Source organism: Anser anser, assembly GCF_964211835.1.
Source record: "Anser anser genome assembly, chromosome: 5".
Lineage (NCBI taxonomy): Eukaryota > Metazoa > Chordata > Aves > Anseriformes > Anatidae > Anser > Anser anser.
The window spans coordinates 31,434,106-31,450,414 of NC_139725.1; the positions used below are offsets into that span (position 1 = coordinate 31,434,106).

Consider the following 16,309-nt stretch of genomic DNA (forward strand, 5'->3'; position numbering starts at 1 on the left):
TGAACTAAAATGACAGTTCACACAGTGATCTGAAAGGACTTTTCATAAGTGAACAAAGGTATCAACGCAAATCCCATGGTAAAAGCAACTATCACATAGGATTGCACACTGGAAAACTGAGAAACAGGGGCTTAGAGACTTGTCAGTCTCACAAAAATCGGTAATAAAGCACAGTCTCCTTGACCCCCCGTTCTGTGCCTAAGAAGCAGAGGAAGGACGGTCAAACATAGCCATCTGGACTGTACCTTTTCTTTCAGCCCTGCATTGGTGTGGAGAATCTAGGCATGTAACTGATGTCATGCTCCAGCATTCCTCCTTGCAGATGAGAACTGATACCTTTTCATAGATTTTTTCAAAACTGTAACTAAGAAGCGCATTTTGGTAAAGATGAGTGTAAGCCTTCTGAGGAGGAGATGCAGAGATAAGGGGGACAGACGCTGTAAATTTCATAGCTAAAAATCTGAGGCATGGATAAGGGTGTCTTATTCAAAGGCAAAACAAAGACAGTCCCCTGAAACAGAATGTGTATTTCCTTGACATCCCTGCTAACAGCCACTGGGAGGCTGCTTGATGATGGGTGGGTTGGGCATCTCTTCTTTTCCCTCCCTTTCCCTGCCACCTCCTCCCCACAGGAGCTGTAATGGAAAAGTGACTTGCTGCAGAGATAATGCTGGGTTTGAAATGAATTCCTGACTAGCTGAGCCAGCACTGGCGTGAGCAGTGGCTGATTAGCTCCAAGCATCCAGGTACCAATCACTCACAATGGAGCCAGGCAATCACGCCAGCCTCCGCAAGGCAAAGAGCAGGTGGAGGCAACATCCCTGAAAAGGATCTCAAAGGCAAAGAGAAAATACTACTCACGTTTGTGGTTTTCATTTCTGTGGACAGGGGAAGAGCGGGTCTCCTGCTCTCGGGCTTCATCACCCTCTTCGCTGGCAAGGTGAGTGTGGGCATAGTGGTAGCTCAGCCCAGGCCTGTTCTTGTAACGCTTGCCACAGACTGGGAGGAAAGGAAATACGAGGGAGGGGAAGAGAGAATGGAAACATCAGAACAACCTGCAACGATGACAGCATCCTTTAAAATAGCACTCCCTTCTCCCCTGACAGTAGCACCACAAACTCCATATTCCTGCTTGAAACGCTACTGGTGGGTGTCAGTGAAAGGTGACAGATGCCAGCCCTGCAGCCCCACGGCCCCAGACAAGCGCTCTTCCCACCATGCTGCCAGCAGTCCTTCCTACTGACCTAGACAAATGCACATTCAGCCTCCGCAGCTCATACCACCCTAATTCTTTCTGCCGAGATTACTAACAAGATTGCCCATAAAATTAAATGAAATGCCAGTTCTGATGTTGATGCTGCACAATGCACAGCAAGGGGAGCTGGACCAAGAAGAAAGGATATTATTTTCTTGATTACCGATCTCTCAGAAAAGGAAACAAAATTACTTCTTTTTTCTTTTTCGTTTTTTTTTTTTTTTTAAAAAAAGAAAAGTCTTTCTTTAAAAGGGCAATAAATTGCTTTATTCACAGATTGCCAGTCAAGACAAGGAGATGGAAATCATCCACAGTTTCTTCCTAGATGAACATTTAGAAAACTTCACATTCAGCAATCACAATAAATAATACAAAGTGTGACATGGAATCCTCCTTCTGAACATTTGTTTGTTTTAGGACTAAGCCAACAGGCTCAAACAATTCAGGCTGATAAAAGGTCTACAAAACACAGAAGCTCAACACAAGGGCAAACTTCATCATAATATTCATTACATACAAATTCAGCTTCTATAAAGATTTTAATTCGTGGTATTGTTTCTAAAAGTTCTCTCTTTTCATCTTCAAGGCAGTCTCTGAATCAATTATTGCCATTCTAAAAGATTAGGAAACAAAGGCAGAGAAGCTTAGTGCCCTTCCTGCAGATTTTTTCTCCCAGCTACACTTTCAGTTGCTGTACTGGCTTCGTTGACCTCCGGGATATCACACAGAAATAAGTGGTACTCTGTCCCACGTGGCTTGCTTAGGAAGGTGTGTCAGAAGATAGAGCAGAACCCAGCAGCTTCTAGTTCTGTCTTGATGTTAGATTTCTTGAAAAGATCCCCAGGGGGGAAGTCACCATCCAGTCCTAAAAACTTCACTCAACTGTAATACCTAAAACGTATCTTGCAATGTATATAGATTCCGTTCCCCAGACACTTGAGTCTGGGAATGTCATTAAGCTCTATAAACAATCTCAAAAAGACCCACTGCAATTATTCATTTCCAGCTAAGTAAAACTTCCATTATTTTACTTTTCTGCTATTGCTCACAAAAAGCCAACTGGTGGTCCACATTGTGGAACAGAAGAGAGAAAATTGTAAATCAAAGCCTAGTATGGTAACAGATTTCATTCTCTGTCTCTTCTAACTGATTTGTAAACTCCCTCAAGGAAAATACTTTGCCTTATTATAAACGTGTAAAACAACCTCATGATATGAATAAAATGACTGATCTGGAAGATTAGATACTTTTATCCCAGTTTTCTCCATTCTGCAAGATGATGATCATATAGTTACTGTAACAGAACAGATTTTTTTTTTCCAATGTAATGTGTCCTTAGCACAGAGTCTTAAGTCTTTAAATTCCCTTGATTTAGAAGTGAAAATTCCTGCAGGAGACGGGAGAAGTAGGAAGGATTAAAATGCCCAGATGTATATGCTCATCCATTCTTTGAAGCATCTCCCTTTTTTTCCTATGTAAACCTAACTGTGCTGCCTGATATTTTGAAGGACTGTTCTTAGATGCACACTCTCCTTAGAAGTTCAGTTTGGTCTCCCTTCTGCTGGTACCAACCATGTATTCTTCACTGCGTTCTGGACTGGGAAACTACCTACTGCTCATCTGTGGTCTTACAAAGCACAGGACAAGCCATGGAACAGATACTAACCAGGACAAAAAAAAAAAAAAAGATATTCACAGTTAAGTATGACTTGGCCTCCACTTTTTGAATACTGGAAAAAGTGTAACTCAGAAGTAATCATCAAACCAGAGACAACTACACAATGTTCACTGCTAAAATGATTTTGTAAGGATAAGTCCCTCTAATTAAGCAACTGTAATGTCATTTTTTTAGAATGGTGAGAGAGATTAACATTCCTAGCAGATTACTGGAGCATCATTACTAGTGTCCTAGTCTATCCACCTTATTGTGTTTTTGAAAATGGAAGTTCAAAAAATTTACTTTTGCTAAGAATTACTGATACTGCTCCAAAACTTCTGTCTGCTTAATTTATTTTCAGAGCACTATCGGATGATCAGAGCTGTATTGACACAGGAGGAGGCACCTGGAGTTAACAGCTACACAGTATATACTATCTGACTCTATCTTGCTCTTATACTGCTTGATCCTGCATTACTGCTGATGTAGGTGCAAAATCAGATAAGCTCTAAATCCCAGTCCCATTTACCTCTTGTTTTGTTTGTTTTAAATTTCAAAACAAAATTATGTCTAAAAATTCTAACAAACTACATTTAATTTAGGTCTACCTGAAAACAAATACACAATTCTAGCTCTATAGGTGTTACCTTGTAAAAGCACAGCATCCTTGAATAAAGGTCTCATACAGCTTTCTCCCTCAATGTACAAAAGGAAACCTGCATTCCCTGCAGAAACACCCAAGGTTGTGGCCTTGTCTCCACTCCCTACAGGATCCTGCAGGGATTTTAGCTGCAGTTTGGGATGGCATACGAAATCAGGTGGGTTTGCAGACTTTTCCTTCTCCAGCAAAAAAAAACCCAACAGGAAAAAAAAACAGCAAGTATCAATATAAGTTAAGGCAGTAGTAATTCTGCAGTTGGGCCCTTTCTAGTGGCAAAGCTCTTTGAGATAGCCCTCAAGGGTGGCAGCAAGCTGAGACATTCCTAGCTACAAACGAATTTGGAGGACTTCATACCCAGAGCTGAGGCAAAGGAGTTATGTTTACACAGTTCTAGCAGATCCTTTGTAGGACCAAAGATTTGTAGCTTCCAGCAGCCTTTTTTCTGGGTGTCCAGACATTTCCTCCTTTCAGTGTTCTGACATGGAAAAAAGTCTGAAGCAAACCAACGAGTTGAAACTGCTGGGATTTCCTATTCCCCAAGCAGATCAGACCTTTATAGGGGAAAAAGGGTATCATGATATTACTCAGGCAAAAGAACCACTGGCTTCAATAACAGTTTCCTAGGATAAAAGCTAAGTCAGAACTTCATGGTTTCTCCCACAGACTGGAATCTTCCCAAATTCACCCTAACTTCTTATTTTCCAGATAGAGCACATTTTATTAATCTACCATATCACTGTGCTAAGAAGTAGTTTCTATAAAAGGGTGATCATTAATAAATGCTTAGCTCTTATATAACTCTTCCCACTGCAAGACTGGCTTTTCAAACATTAATTAATCTTCCGTCACATTCCTGAGTGGGAAATACTACCTTCATTTCACTTCTGAAAAAAGAGAACCACAAAGGGGTTAAGTGGCTTGCCCACACAGTGATCTTTCATCATTACCAGGATTAGAATTCATGAGTTCCAGTACCCAGACCAGTGCTCACACCACATCTTTCTCGTTCTCGGAGCTGACAAAAGCATAATGGGAACTGGTTCCCCCAGTCAGAAATGTGTGCTGGTGGTTATGTTCTAACACTACACAGCTCATACATATCAAGCGAGAGTGTGCCTTCCATAAACTTTGCTGGGTGGCCTTGCCTTTCTTTCAGTGGCTTTGGCTGTTCTATCTTTAATTTTCCATGCTGGGTAGGCTCATCGTCCTTGCATGTGTTAGATTTCATCCTGAATCTCAACACTGGAAAGTTGACAATCTTTAATTAGGTAGCCAAACCCAATGAAAACAGCAGGAGTTTGTAGAACATAACCCCCCTCCATTTCTGCATTCAAAGGACATATTTTGCTATAACCTGACGTGAATGCCATCTTAGAAACAAGCTGGGTAAGTAAGCAATAACATGGCAGTGAAGATCAAACAGAACAGATGAGGAAGAGAGGGAGATTTTATTAGGCCACCAGACGCTCTCTTATGATGAACCTACATTTCTTCCAGTTTGAAGACTGAAGTGAAGAAGTTACACAACTATGTTATGGGGAAAAACCATAACTTGCAGACAGCTTAATCACAAGCATTGAGCACTTCATAAAAGAGAGCTCTGTTCTAAGTTACGGCCTGTAACAGCCTGTAACCCTTTGGATAAGCAAATTTTCTCTCTGTTTACGTTTCTCTCTGAGTAAAATTAATATAAAATACTTCCCCTGCTTTCAAAGGAGGTTTGAAATCTATGACTTAAAAGACTTCCTCATCAAATATTTAATAGCTGTGTTGCTGTCATTTTCAAATTGTTACACATTTGGTCCTTGGCAGGCTGTGAGGTATGTTCCAGCCAGCTCTCCACATACATTTTACACAATCTGTCACCAGTATGACACAGAAGGAAACAATCCATGTTTTCAGTGGCAACCGGAAATTGGGGGAGGATATACGCTTTTTTCTTTTTTCCCTTGCTGAATCTTTCCCCCTCATTGTTGTTGCTTTTCTCCTTTGCCTCCTGTTCTTTCTCCTCAACAGGGCTGCGTCAAAAATTAAAGCTTAAGTTAACTGCTGGTGGGCAATCATTCCTCAAAGTTATCTTCCTGGCCCCCCATTCACTCCAATCAAAAAAAAAAAAAAATCCTTATTTTGCATTGGTTTGGTAATATAACCTCCACTGTTACAATTATGTCCACTCTCTGGTACAGAGAGATCTCAAACATTAACACAGTGTATCTTGACCTCCACAGATGGAAAGGCATTACACTTGTCCCTCTTTGATCAGTACTGTCATGTTATACACCTCTTTTATCAGAGCAGTTATTTATTAACCCATTTCTTATGGGATTTTCTGTAGGTAGTAAATAGTCTTTGTTTCATTGCCCCCAGAGGGACAAATTCCAGAATCTATCTTCGGTATTAAGATCACAGGAAGGTTGAACTCCAAAGCAAAACACACACAGGTCAACAATGCACATATATCCAACAATATGTACATCCAAATTTCAATAAATAAATTGCCAGCAGGAGCAAAGCAGAAAACAGATACCCTGTAGGATTAGAATCACAATTCTATTCCCCTCTTAACCATATGACCCACTCCACAGCTGTGTTATCCAATATTAAAAAAAAAAAAAAAGTGTTCTTGCCTCTCTTATGTTGGCTTTTCTAGCTTTTCTACCAATAATATAGTCAGTGAATGGCAAGTACAGCAGCTATGGTGGGAGAGTTGTTTGTTGGGTTCATCTGAACAATCATCTTATTCTAGATCTTACTGCTTATTAACTACTTAGAGATTCACTAGAAAGGATAATACCAGGAGATGATTTAGGGCTTATGCTGCTAATAGTTTAAAGGGAAGCTGAAGACATGATGGAGATTTATAAGAAGCAAGTAAAAACATAATGCTATAATCAAAGTATTTTTAAATAAGCTTGCCAGTGTGGTATTTAACCAAAGGTCTAAGAAGCAGCAGTAACAGCATTAGATTCATTCGTATCTGTGAGAATTACGATAACAGACTAAGTCTCAGAGAACTGGTAAAAATCAGCCTACATCATGACTTATCTTGCAAGCCTTTGATACTCCAGCAAACCTTACAGAGAACAAATGAGTTGTTTCTTAAAATGAGTATGGCAGGATCGGGTCCATTTCAAGGAGAGGAGAAAGAAGGCAGGTGAAGTCATTAAGGTAATTACTTGACCAGTCACTTTGTGAACATATACAGGAATATAGTTCCTAAAGAATAGGCCTCACGGAGTTATAGTTGGCATGTCATGCTAGAACAATATAAATTAGCTGTTTTGTTTTTTTTTTAAGGAACTTAAAAGAGAGAGATCCTCAATTCCCATTGAAGCTCAGTGGAATCTGTTCATCTTAAATCACTTAAACTATCCGAAGATTCTAGCCTTTTGTTGGCAGAACCTGTGATACATTTACTGCAGAAAGGGAAAGGAGAAGAAAAAATTAACCTTAAAATAGGGAAATTTCAATACCCTGCTGGATGATGAACTCACAGAAAAATCCAATTGTTTCAAGCTCTAATGATTTGAATGTAGGATGTTCTGATTAATTATTATTAGTTCAAAGTCAAATTCAAAGTGTTCAATAAGGCACCAAGTCTTATACGATCTGGAAGGCACAAGCAGATAGGCACTTAGTGGGATATTTACAGAAAACAGTTTAAGAGACTACCTCCAGCTGAAATCAGTGAGAATTGGGAGCCTAATCTTTTGAAAACTTCACATGACACTTTTCTGCATCTTCAAGCACCTGAAAGAGTCCATGTTGGGTCCAACACTTGCCTCTACTTTTATCAGTAACTTGGAGGGTGGAATAGAGAATAAAAGAATCAAACATGCAGAGCACTGATTCTTGGAGAAAATATTGGAATAGTAATAAAAAATATACCATACAAGTTTCATCAATTAAAGATTTTTTTTCAAACAGCAGTATAATTAGAAAATATTAAGATGACATCTTGTGTGGATCAATAAAACATGGTATAAACAGGGGAAGACAGTATAACGAGGAAACTAAGGATGACAGATATTCAGACTGGATCAAGCAGGTTGAACAGGGAAGGAACAAGAAGTTACAGCAAAGGGTCTATTAAATATGAACTCACATGGCAGACACAGGTGAAAACTCTGTTGCCACTGGAGAGGAGTGTCTTGTGTTGAAAAAGGGTTTATTAGGCAACCTAATAGGTCAGCCACCTCTCACAGATATATAACAGAGCAAGTTGCATAAATCCAATTTATATAGGTAAGTATAAATTACATATAAATGTAACAGCCATTTGTCTTCCTTATGAATTGTTTCTATCTTCAGAACAGCATCTTCTACTTAGTGCTGGCCACTGTTATTTAAACAAGAACCTCTGAGGATTTTTCAGAGAAAAGAAACAAACTTATTAAAAAATCTGAAGAAAACACAGCTGAAAGAAGCCACAGTAACTGTTTTCAGACATAGAAAGAAGACATTGTTATCCACTAAGAACAGAGCAAGGACTTCTGGTCTTAGACTGCAGCAGAGGAAATTCACTATAAGTATCTGGAGAAACCTGAAAATAAAGTTTTTGACAAAAGAACCGGCTTCTACAAAAGACTGTAGGATCAGTGTCTCTGGGTACATTTAAGGTTGCATTAGTCACTGATCCAGCAGAGATCATAAGAACGTTTCGGTCGATTCTCATTTTTGGACAAGGAATGGATCTAAATACATATCTCAGTCTCAGAGGGACCATGAATAAAGGATACAATACAAACATAAGTTGTTATGCTAACATTGCAGTTTATACAGGAATAAAACTAAAAGGAGATAAGGATATATTGGTTCAAGGAAAAGAGAAAAAGAAGCAACTCCTTTTAGAGATGGGCAAGGGAAATCTCCCACAGATAGAGGAACAGAAAACAAAGGTAGAAGTAGGTAAGTGTGTAGGGAACTATCAGTGGAAACATGAGAAGAATAAAAGTAGACAAATGAGGATGGACAGGAGTGACGTTAATAACTTCTGGAGATTTAGCACGAACTAATGAGTCTGGCTGAAGGAAGTAGACATCCAGAGTCATGAAGCTCTGCCGCGACAACTGACTGCAACTTTTAAACCAGAATATATTTCTAGATAAAACTTTACATACGACCCTGCTCCCCCAGAATGAATGAATGAATGAATGAATGAATAAATAAATAAATAAATAATAAAGTAAATATAAAAATAGTAAAATTATTTTCTAAGACTGCAGGCTGGTAGCATAATTGTTCCTCAGCTTATCATTTTATAACCACATGACATCACCACACAACATCGATTCTTGTTACATACGTAGGCATTCATACATTCATTCACTCTGTTCCTCCATTACAAACCACATGCCAAGTACATCTTGAACAGTATATTCAACTTCTCTGGACTGACATCAGAGACCGTGCTAGCCAGGTACTCAGGCTACATTTGGGTCTGCACTGATACAGCAGCTGACCATCCCACTGTGGTACCGTTTCCTGCCTATACCCACCTTACACCAGGTTACTCTGCCACTTTTCTTATCAAGGCTTTTTTCCCAAGGGAGCTCAAGGCACAACACTGTCCAATACAACTGGGTAAAAATCTGGCTAACCCATTTCCATTTGCAATTTAATGAAATAAAGCATTTCATGATTTTATTAGCAATTTTATTAATGCTTTGAATGGCCAAATATTTCATCCTGAGCTTCTGATACAGTATATACTCAATAAAACCAACTGAAGTATTTTAGAATATTTAATTCTACAAAACAGGCAAACAACCAAACAGAGGTTTCATGTTTTCCTAACAACACCGGATGACATAAAATTTGAAAGCTTTGAAAACATCCCTGAGTATAGAGATTCCATATTTCCAGTCAGCTTTAATATTGGGATGAACTTAAATGTTGGTGCATAGCTGAATGCTTCTTCTACCAAAGGCAGGTCATTTCAGAAATAACATTGCTATTTTACAACACAAGAGGCACTGTCAGCTGGTCATAGCTCTTGCATCATCTTACTCACACACAGGCTAGGTATTTCACATAACCTTCTTATTCCTGATGAAGCCTGGTGATATACTCATTTCCTACAAATATGAACGCACAACTGTGAAAAAAGAGCATAGTGGTTCTTCACCACAAATCATTTTTGTGGTCATACACTTAAATACCAAAATTAATTTGTTTTAGATATGCTTGTGCATTCTTCTTTGTGGTCACATTCCAAACTCAAATATCAGAACACATGCAGAAAAGGCAACCTGGAAGTAAATTAAAGAATATACAGAAAAAGTAGTGTCCACCTACTAAAGTAATTATTCATATCAATAACATGATTGTAGGAATCATGTTCTTCAAACCATGCAACAGATTCACTATTTTTGACCGGCACATTTCCATGTAAAACCAAACTATCTGACCAAAACACCTCTACATGGAGTACTGCAAACCAATATCTAACCTACCATGATCAGATTGATATTTATCTACAAAATTATTTAGCAAATCTTTTCAAAGAAAAAAATCATTAAAGAAATCCTTTATTGGTGTACTGATCACCCAAGCAGGAAAAAGGTCTCAGAATGGACAAGCCAATTATTGACTATGAATTTGTATACAATATTTCTACAGAAAGTTAACATTGGCAGGATATTATTTCAGGAGGATTGCACTGCAACTGGGACAGTTCTTCTGCTCCACAGTCAGGTAAGAGTTCTGCTACCACATAACCCTCTTCTCAGCTATCTACAATGGAAAAGGAGGAGTTACTGTGTAAAGTCTGGATTCCAAAACTCCTTATGACTCACCCTCTGACTATATGTTTCTTAAAAATGAAGGGTATCAGCCAAATGAAATAGGAAAGTTTATACTTCCAAAACCAAAGAGGAAATTTATGCTCCAAAACGTAAGCCAAGGCAAAATTCCATCAGTACAACAATGTACCAGAGCATAGACTTCAACTCAGATTTCTGCCGCCTGCTTTGGTATCTTAGATGTTTTATCTACTCTGTTCAAATCACTACTATGCATGTTGTGAGTTCTCCATAAGATCCAAAAGCAGAGCAAGCTCACACGATAAAGAGTCATTATGTTCAAAATGCATACAACATTGACAAGTGTCCTTGGATTTAGAATGATGTTCCAAAGAAGTGATTAAGGTAATTATGCATATACTAGCAGAGGAAAGCTGTGTCTTTCTACAAGATATACAGTGGGCTCCTAGATAAGTCTTAGAAGACATATTTTAGTTCTTCCAACATAGAATGACAACTATATAACTGCAGTAGAAGTCTCTCAGCTCTTCAAATCCTAAAGAGCTCTTCATCCTTGATTATATGTTCAGACACTCCCATTCATCTGCAAGTCTCTCTACATCTACTCATTCCCAGCAGCCCTTATAATATTCACCTTGCTGAAGTAATATACCAAACATGTTCGTATTGTACTATGCACAGTCACCTGGTCTCGCTATAAAAGAATATGATTTAACCATATGGAATATAGTTTTCATTTACCAGCCATGCACCATATTTCTTCATGTTTTTAAAAATTAGCAGAAAATACCCAGAGATTGACATAGTAATGGTTGGTCTTTCAAGGTCATAGAATCATTAAGGTTGGAAAAGACCTCCAAGGTCATCTGGTCCAACCGTCTTCCCCTTACCACCAATATTAGCCACTAAATACTTACAGTGTCAGTAACACTGTAAGATAGTTAAACAGTGGAAAAAAGGGAGTTCTAACTTTCCTCAAAACCACCAAACATTTTTGGGTCACAGAAGTGAAAACTTCCTGTTATTCTCCTACTTCTATTATTTTTTGTTAGGTTATTGTCTTGTACTATAGAAGGCACTCTAATAATACTCTTCACTGCACAAACACTCTGCAGTAGGTCTTCAGATAAGAAATCTCAAAAGCATGTAGGTAAAGACGAGTGTCCCTCATGGAAATGACATAGTGAAGCAAAAAAATGAATATAAAAAGAAGAAAAGCACCAAGTACTAGACCTTAAAAAATACAGTGTGTAACAAATATTTGACTCCTTCTTCATACTAGGACTCTGATATCTTTTTTCAGTTTGGGCAATGCCTTACTTCACCTGCAGTCCCACTGAAAGATGTCAAACAGTATTGTCATACTCAAGGGAAATATGTATCAAAACAGAGCATTCCAGTTGTGTTTGTTTCTTAGGAAGGCTCATCTCCTGATGATGCCACAAGAGTCCTTTCTGAATAAGGGATGAAAATAAGACCTTCAAAATTTAGCCCAGTGAGATTTTAAAAGGACTGAAGGAAAGAGAATCACCAAATATATGAAGAGAGACAACAAGGGTGAAGTACCTTTGTCGGAGATTTTTGAGTTATGCTTTTGTTTGTAACTATCTGAAACAGAGAAAGAAATAGAGGGTGAATCTTACATGGGGGAAAGGATGACAAAAGGCCAAGAAGCCAGAAAAAGAGAAGGAGAAAGAGAAAGAAAATATAAGAGATGACTTATTATAGCACAAAGGGAGGTGGAGTCTTGCTGAGGACTTAATTATATTTCCTTCATGCAAAAACACCAAGAGCAGCAGCAGCAGGTTGCAAACATGCAAGTCAGAGAGCAGCAGAATACTTTGCTGGAAAAGAAAAGATGAACCCTGAGTGCACCGAGCTGGTAGGACCAGGCTGGAAGCAAAGTCATTTGTCTGGTTGCTACTTACTGTCACAGACATAGGGTTTGTCATGATCATCCTGGGAGGCAGCATCATTCCGTCTCCTGCCACCTCCAGATCCCCGAGCCTGCAAGGACAAGAAGAATGTTAACATTATTCCATTGCCCCTCGGGTCTCCTTGTGCCCCTCACCCTCCTATGAAAAATGTGCAACATAAACTAAATAAATCCTCAGCTTGCACACAGGTTTATCAAGGGTAGGCTTGACCCTTCAACTCCTAAGATATGCACTATGCAAATGGATCTCGTAATGCAGCAGAGATCCCCTCCACAGATAACCCAAACTGTTCATCCATAGCAGTATGCTACTGCCAGCACATATTCAGTCAAGTATCATCAAACATTCATTTCTGAAGATGTTCAAATACCTGTCTTACTGAATATGAATGAAAAAAAATAGATGAACAGGTGGTAAGGGATAAATATAACCTTTAAACCATCCAGAAAACAGGCAACAAACAAAGCAGAGGTGAAATAACTACCATATTTTCAGAGGTGATGGTGGGCTGTTTTGTTTTGTTTTCTAGCTGGAAAGCAACGTTTCAAAAGGGCCTTCTAACTGGGACAAAGATACCATGGTTCACTACAACATGGAGCTTAGGTCAGTCAGTGGAAAAGAGGTAGTATGGCTACCTGCACTAGTGGAGAACTGGAATTACCCAGAAAGGTCTCTTTGCAGTTTTGTGTTCCTAAAACACAGCAAGTTGGCAGCCCTGGAAAACCTCTGTTTGTCCATAGCACACACTGCTCTGTCTTGAGCTTGAGAGGTAAGAGTGGAGTTCAGCATCAAAGACACTTGGTCCTGACCCTTCTCAGGCCAGACAACAACAAGGGGACAGCTCATATCTATCCAACGGCAGCGGTTTTGATGTGGAACTGGAAACTGAGCCTAGGCCTTCAATTCTTTAATGATAGTTAATGTACAGTCTGCAGATGACAATAATTTTAGACTTGATCTTCATATGAGGAAAGTGATCTGCAGGTGGATGGCTACATAGCCCTTTAGTAATTCTGCCAGCTAATCTATTCCTGGCTAAAAGCAACAAAATTGTTTCTGCCGCACCTCTTATTAAACTGTTGATGTCTCTCGCCCTAGGCAAGGCCACCTGACTCAAATCTTTCAAGCGTTTGCATGTGAAAATAAGAAAGGAACAGAGCTTTAGCAAGTAAAGCTGGAGAAGATGTAGAAATTCTGAGAATATTAGTGCCCCAATACTAAGCAGTCATATAATCTCTGTCCCTCATCTGTGGATTTTGGACTGAACTAGCAATATTTGAGCTGCATTCCACTGGACATCTAAAGAGAAGGAAAAAGGAACTGTTTTACGCTCGCCTACCACAGTCTGTCAAAACAGGGATTTACAAAAATGTCATGTATTATTTCCTCGGGATTGCTCAGGTCTAACTCTTAACACAGTCCTGAAGGAGAGACATGGATTTGCAGCTCTCTGGATGGTGTAAATACTATTAGGTATGACAAGTACAGCTTTGCCTTCTGCCAAGACCTCTGTGCAGATCAGTACGCACACGCAGTGAGATTTTTAAGGGTGAACTGAAAAGCAGTTTCACCCTGGAAAAGGACCCATCAACAATTGTTTGTTGGAAGCTACTTCACTGACCATATCACATAAAAATCAGCTTATTAGTCTACAATATTTTTATTTCTGACTGCCAGCTCTGTAAACCCCCTCTGAGCTATGAAATCAATCCCAGGCTAGTTCCTTTCTTCCATCACCATTACAAAATGTGCTGTAAGCTGAATTTAGGTCTGTCTCAGCTGCTGTACAACCCTCAGCTCATCACAGTCTTCACAGAGAAAAGTGATTGGCCCTTAATAAATATTTCTGCTGGTACCTGGATTAGAATCCCTTCTCCCTATCCTACCAGGCTGCATTGGCTTTTCAGGGCTGTGAAAAAGCTGTAAAGTTTGGGTTTTTTTTGTCACTAGTCAGTAGGTTTGTCTGTTTATACACTGAGAACAGGTCTGTTGAGTAAGAAGATACTATTTTTACATTGACACCTCTCAGAAGAGGATGGCAATTTAAGGTCTGCTGCTCAGAGTTTCACCAGTCTTGCAGCCAGCTGTTTCCCTTCAAACAGTTCTCTGCAGAAAGGCAAAGGTACAGCATTCATGTCATGACCACATGTCAGATGTACTTTTTCATGCACTGAACACACAGGGAAATTTTACAAGTCAATGACTTTCACTGGGAGTTGGGCTCCTAAACACCTTCAGAGCCTTTGAAAATGTGCTATGGGATATTCAGCTGAGGAACACACAGTTCTACAGATGCAGCTGCATTCCTCTCATACCACCTAACAAACTCTCTCTCCTAGCTCCTACCACATTTTCCCTGTCCAGCAAAGATACCAAAAACCTTCTGTAAATCCATCTCTTCAGCTTTCAGTGTCCTTCCTAATGCTCCCATGGTTTCAGGGCTAGCTTTGAGGGGGTAGCTAACTTAGCAGCTGCACCAAAGGCTCTTAACCAAGTGCCATGTGCTTGCTGTCGGCACTCCAGTCTGTTGCACTCAGTCATCCACAACTGTCTTCATTTTCCTGACAGGACGTAGCAAAGACTAAGAGACTTGACATGTGAGGCCTGGAAGCTATGGCACAGCAGCCTTGAAGCAGTCCTGAAGCAGCCAGAGAGAGTAGCCAGAGGGACGGATGGAGAAGTTGAGGATTAAAAATAAAATCATGCTGCAGGAAAAGGAAGAGGCATGTGCAACTTGGAATGTCCAGAGCAGTAGTTCTGCTGCATTCATTCTACATCAATGCCTCCAGCCCTTATTCCTTCTCTGAATCCCCAAAGGCCACGCTCTGCAGAATCTAGTTTCCTATGGACATCCTTTCCCCGCTTCTGTCCTCTAAAAACACCCTGACAACCGCCTTCTCAGAAATGGAGTGCTGCTTAGGTTTCATATCCCCTAATTTGAAATCCTCAGTCCCGATTCCCTACACTGAGTCAGGCTAACATTATAAAAGGGTTGCTTGAAAAGCTACAAAACACTCATAACAAGACGCAATTCAGGCTTCAGCTCAGGCTTACAAGTTTTCAACAGCTAGGGTATCTGGCCCTAATTTTGAAATCCTAATTTATACCACATTTTACTTTGGTTATTGATGCCATTAAATAAAAATGAAAATTGCTCAAAGTATTTGGCACTCTTCAAACTTCTCTTTTTTTTTTTTTTTTTTTTTTGTACTGAATGAAGCCAGGGCACTAGCAGAGTGGGAGTTAGTTAGCAACAAAAAAGGCTGTTCCTGTTCTTAACAGGGGGCCAGTTCTAGGGCAGAAAATAAGTAATAAATTTACACTTTAAAATGACATCTACTACCCTCCAACTCCTCTCCCTACAGTAGCAGAGAAAAAATACTACAGTTATCCTGAAACAGTTTCCTGAGCAGGGGAGAACAACATTGCACATAACAGTAACTTCAGAACTTTGTGTAGGCCTGGGATATCTGCATACTGCTAACTCCCTTCTCCCAGGTAGTATATTTCTTCTAGCTGTTCACTCTCCTTCACTTACCCTAACTAGCATGCGCAACTTATGTGAGGGCAGCTTATAAGAAAAGAGTTGTTAGCCTGGAATATTAGCTGATAGCTACATTCAAGCTTGTGTGCACATATCGACTCTAACTCCTGGTTTTGGTTACTGGTTCATACAAATTTTCTGAAACTTACATTTTTCTGGAAAATTTTTTTCCAGGTGGGGGTCTTTGGCTAAGAAAGAAAGAAAGAAAGAAACTGGTTCAGGTGATTTTGAGAATAAGGAAGGTGAAATATATACTTATCCAGTTATTAAAGTGCTTTGATCTTATATTAAAGGACTTAAGCTCCAAAATAAAGAGGAGCAGAAAACTGAAACAATACAACAACAGAAGAAACCAAAAGAGAGGGTTTGATGCATGAGTACATTGTAGGTATTCAATGTGGTTTCATGTCCCTCTCTTATTCAAAAGCTATTATATCCTGCTCATTTGGCCTAAAATGTGGCCCTTCTTGCTTGACTCCTATAAACACATC

General features: G+C 39.5%; 1 protein-coding gene across 12 annotated transcripts in view; it reads right to left on the reverse strand.

Annotated features, from left to right (window-relative positions):
* Positions 1-16,309, reverse strand: part of DPF3 (double PHD fingers 3) — a 170,606-nt gene that overhangs the window by 52,663 nt on the left and 101,634 nt on the right. For 4 of the 12 annotated variants that reach the window (XR_014585390.1, XM_083839353.1, XM_083839352.1 and 1 more), the window contains exons 6-9: positions 15,968-16,006; positions 12,266-12,344; positions 11,904-11,945; positions 862-999 (exon numbers count right to left, since the gene is read on the reverse strand). Coding sequence is in view for 8 of the 12 variants with exons in the window: in XM_083839353.1 (XP_083695479.1) it covers positions 862-999; positions 11,904-11,945; positions 12,266-12,344; positions 15,968-16,006 (298 nt within the window). In the remaining 4 variants the exon portion in view is untranslated. The remainder of the gene's footprint in view (positions 1-861; positions 1,000-11,903; positions 11,946-12,265; positions 12,345-15,967; positions 16,007-16,309) is intronic. The other 8 variants (XR_014585389.1, XR_014585391.1, XM_083839358.1 and 5 more) reach the window with 3 other exon arrangements.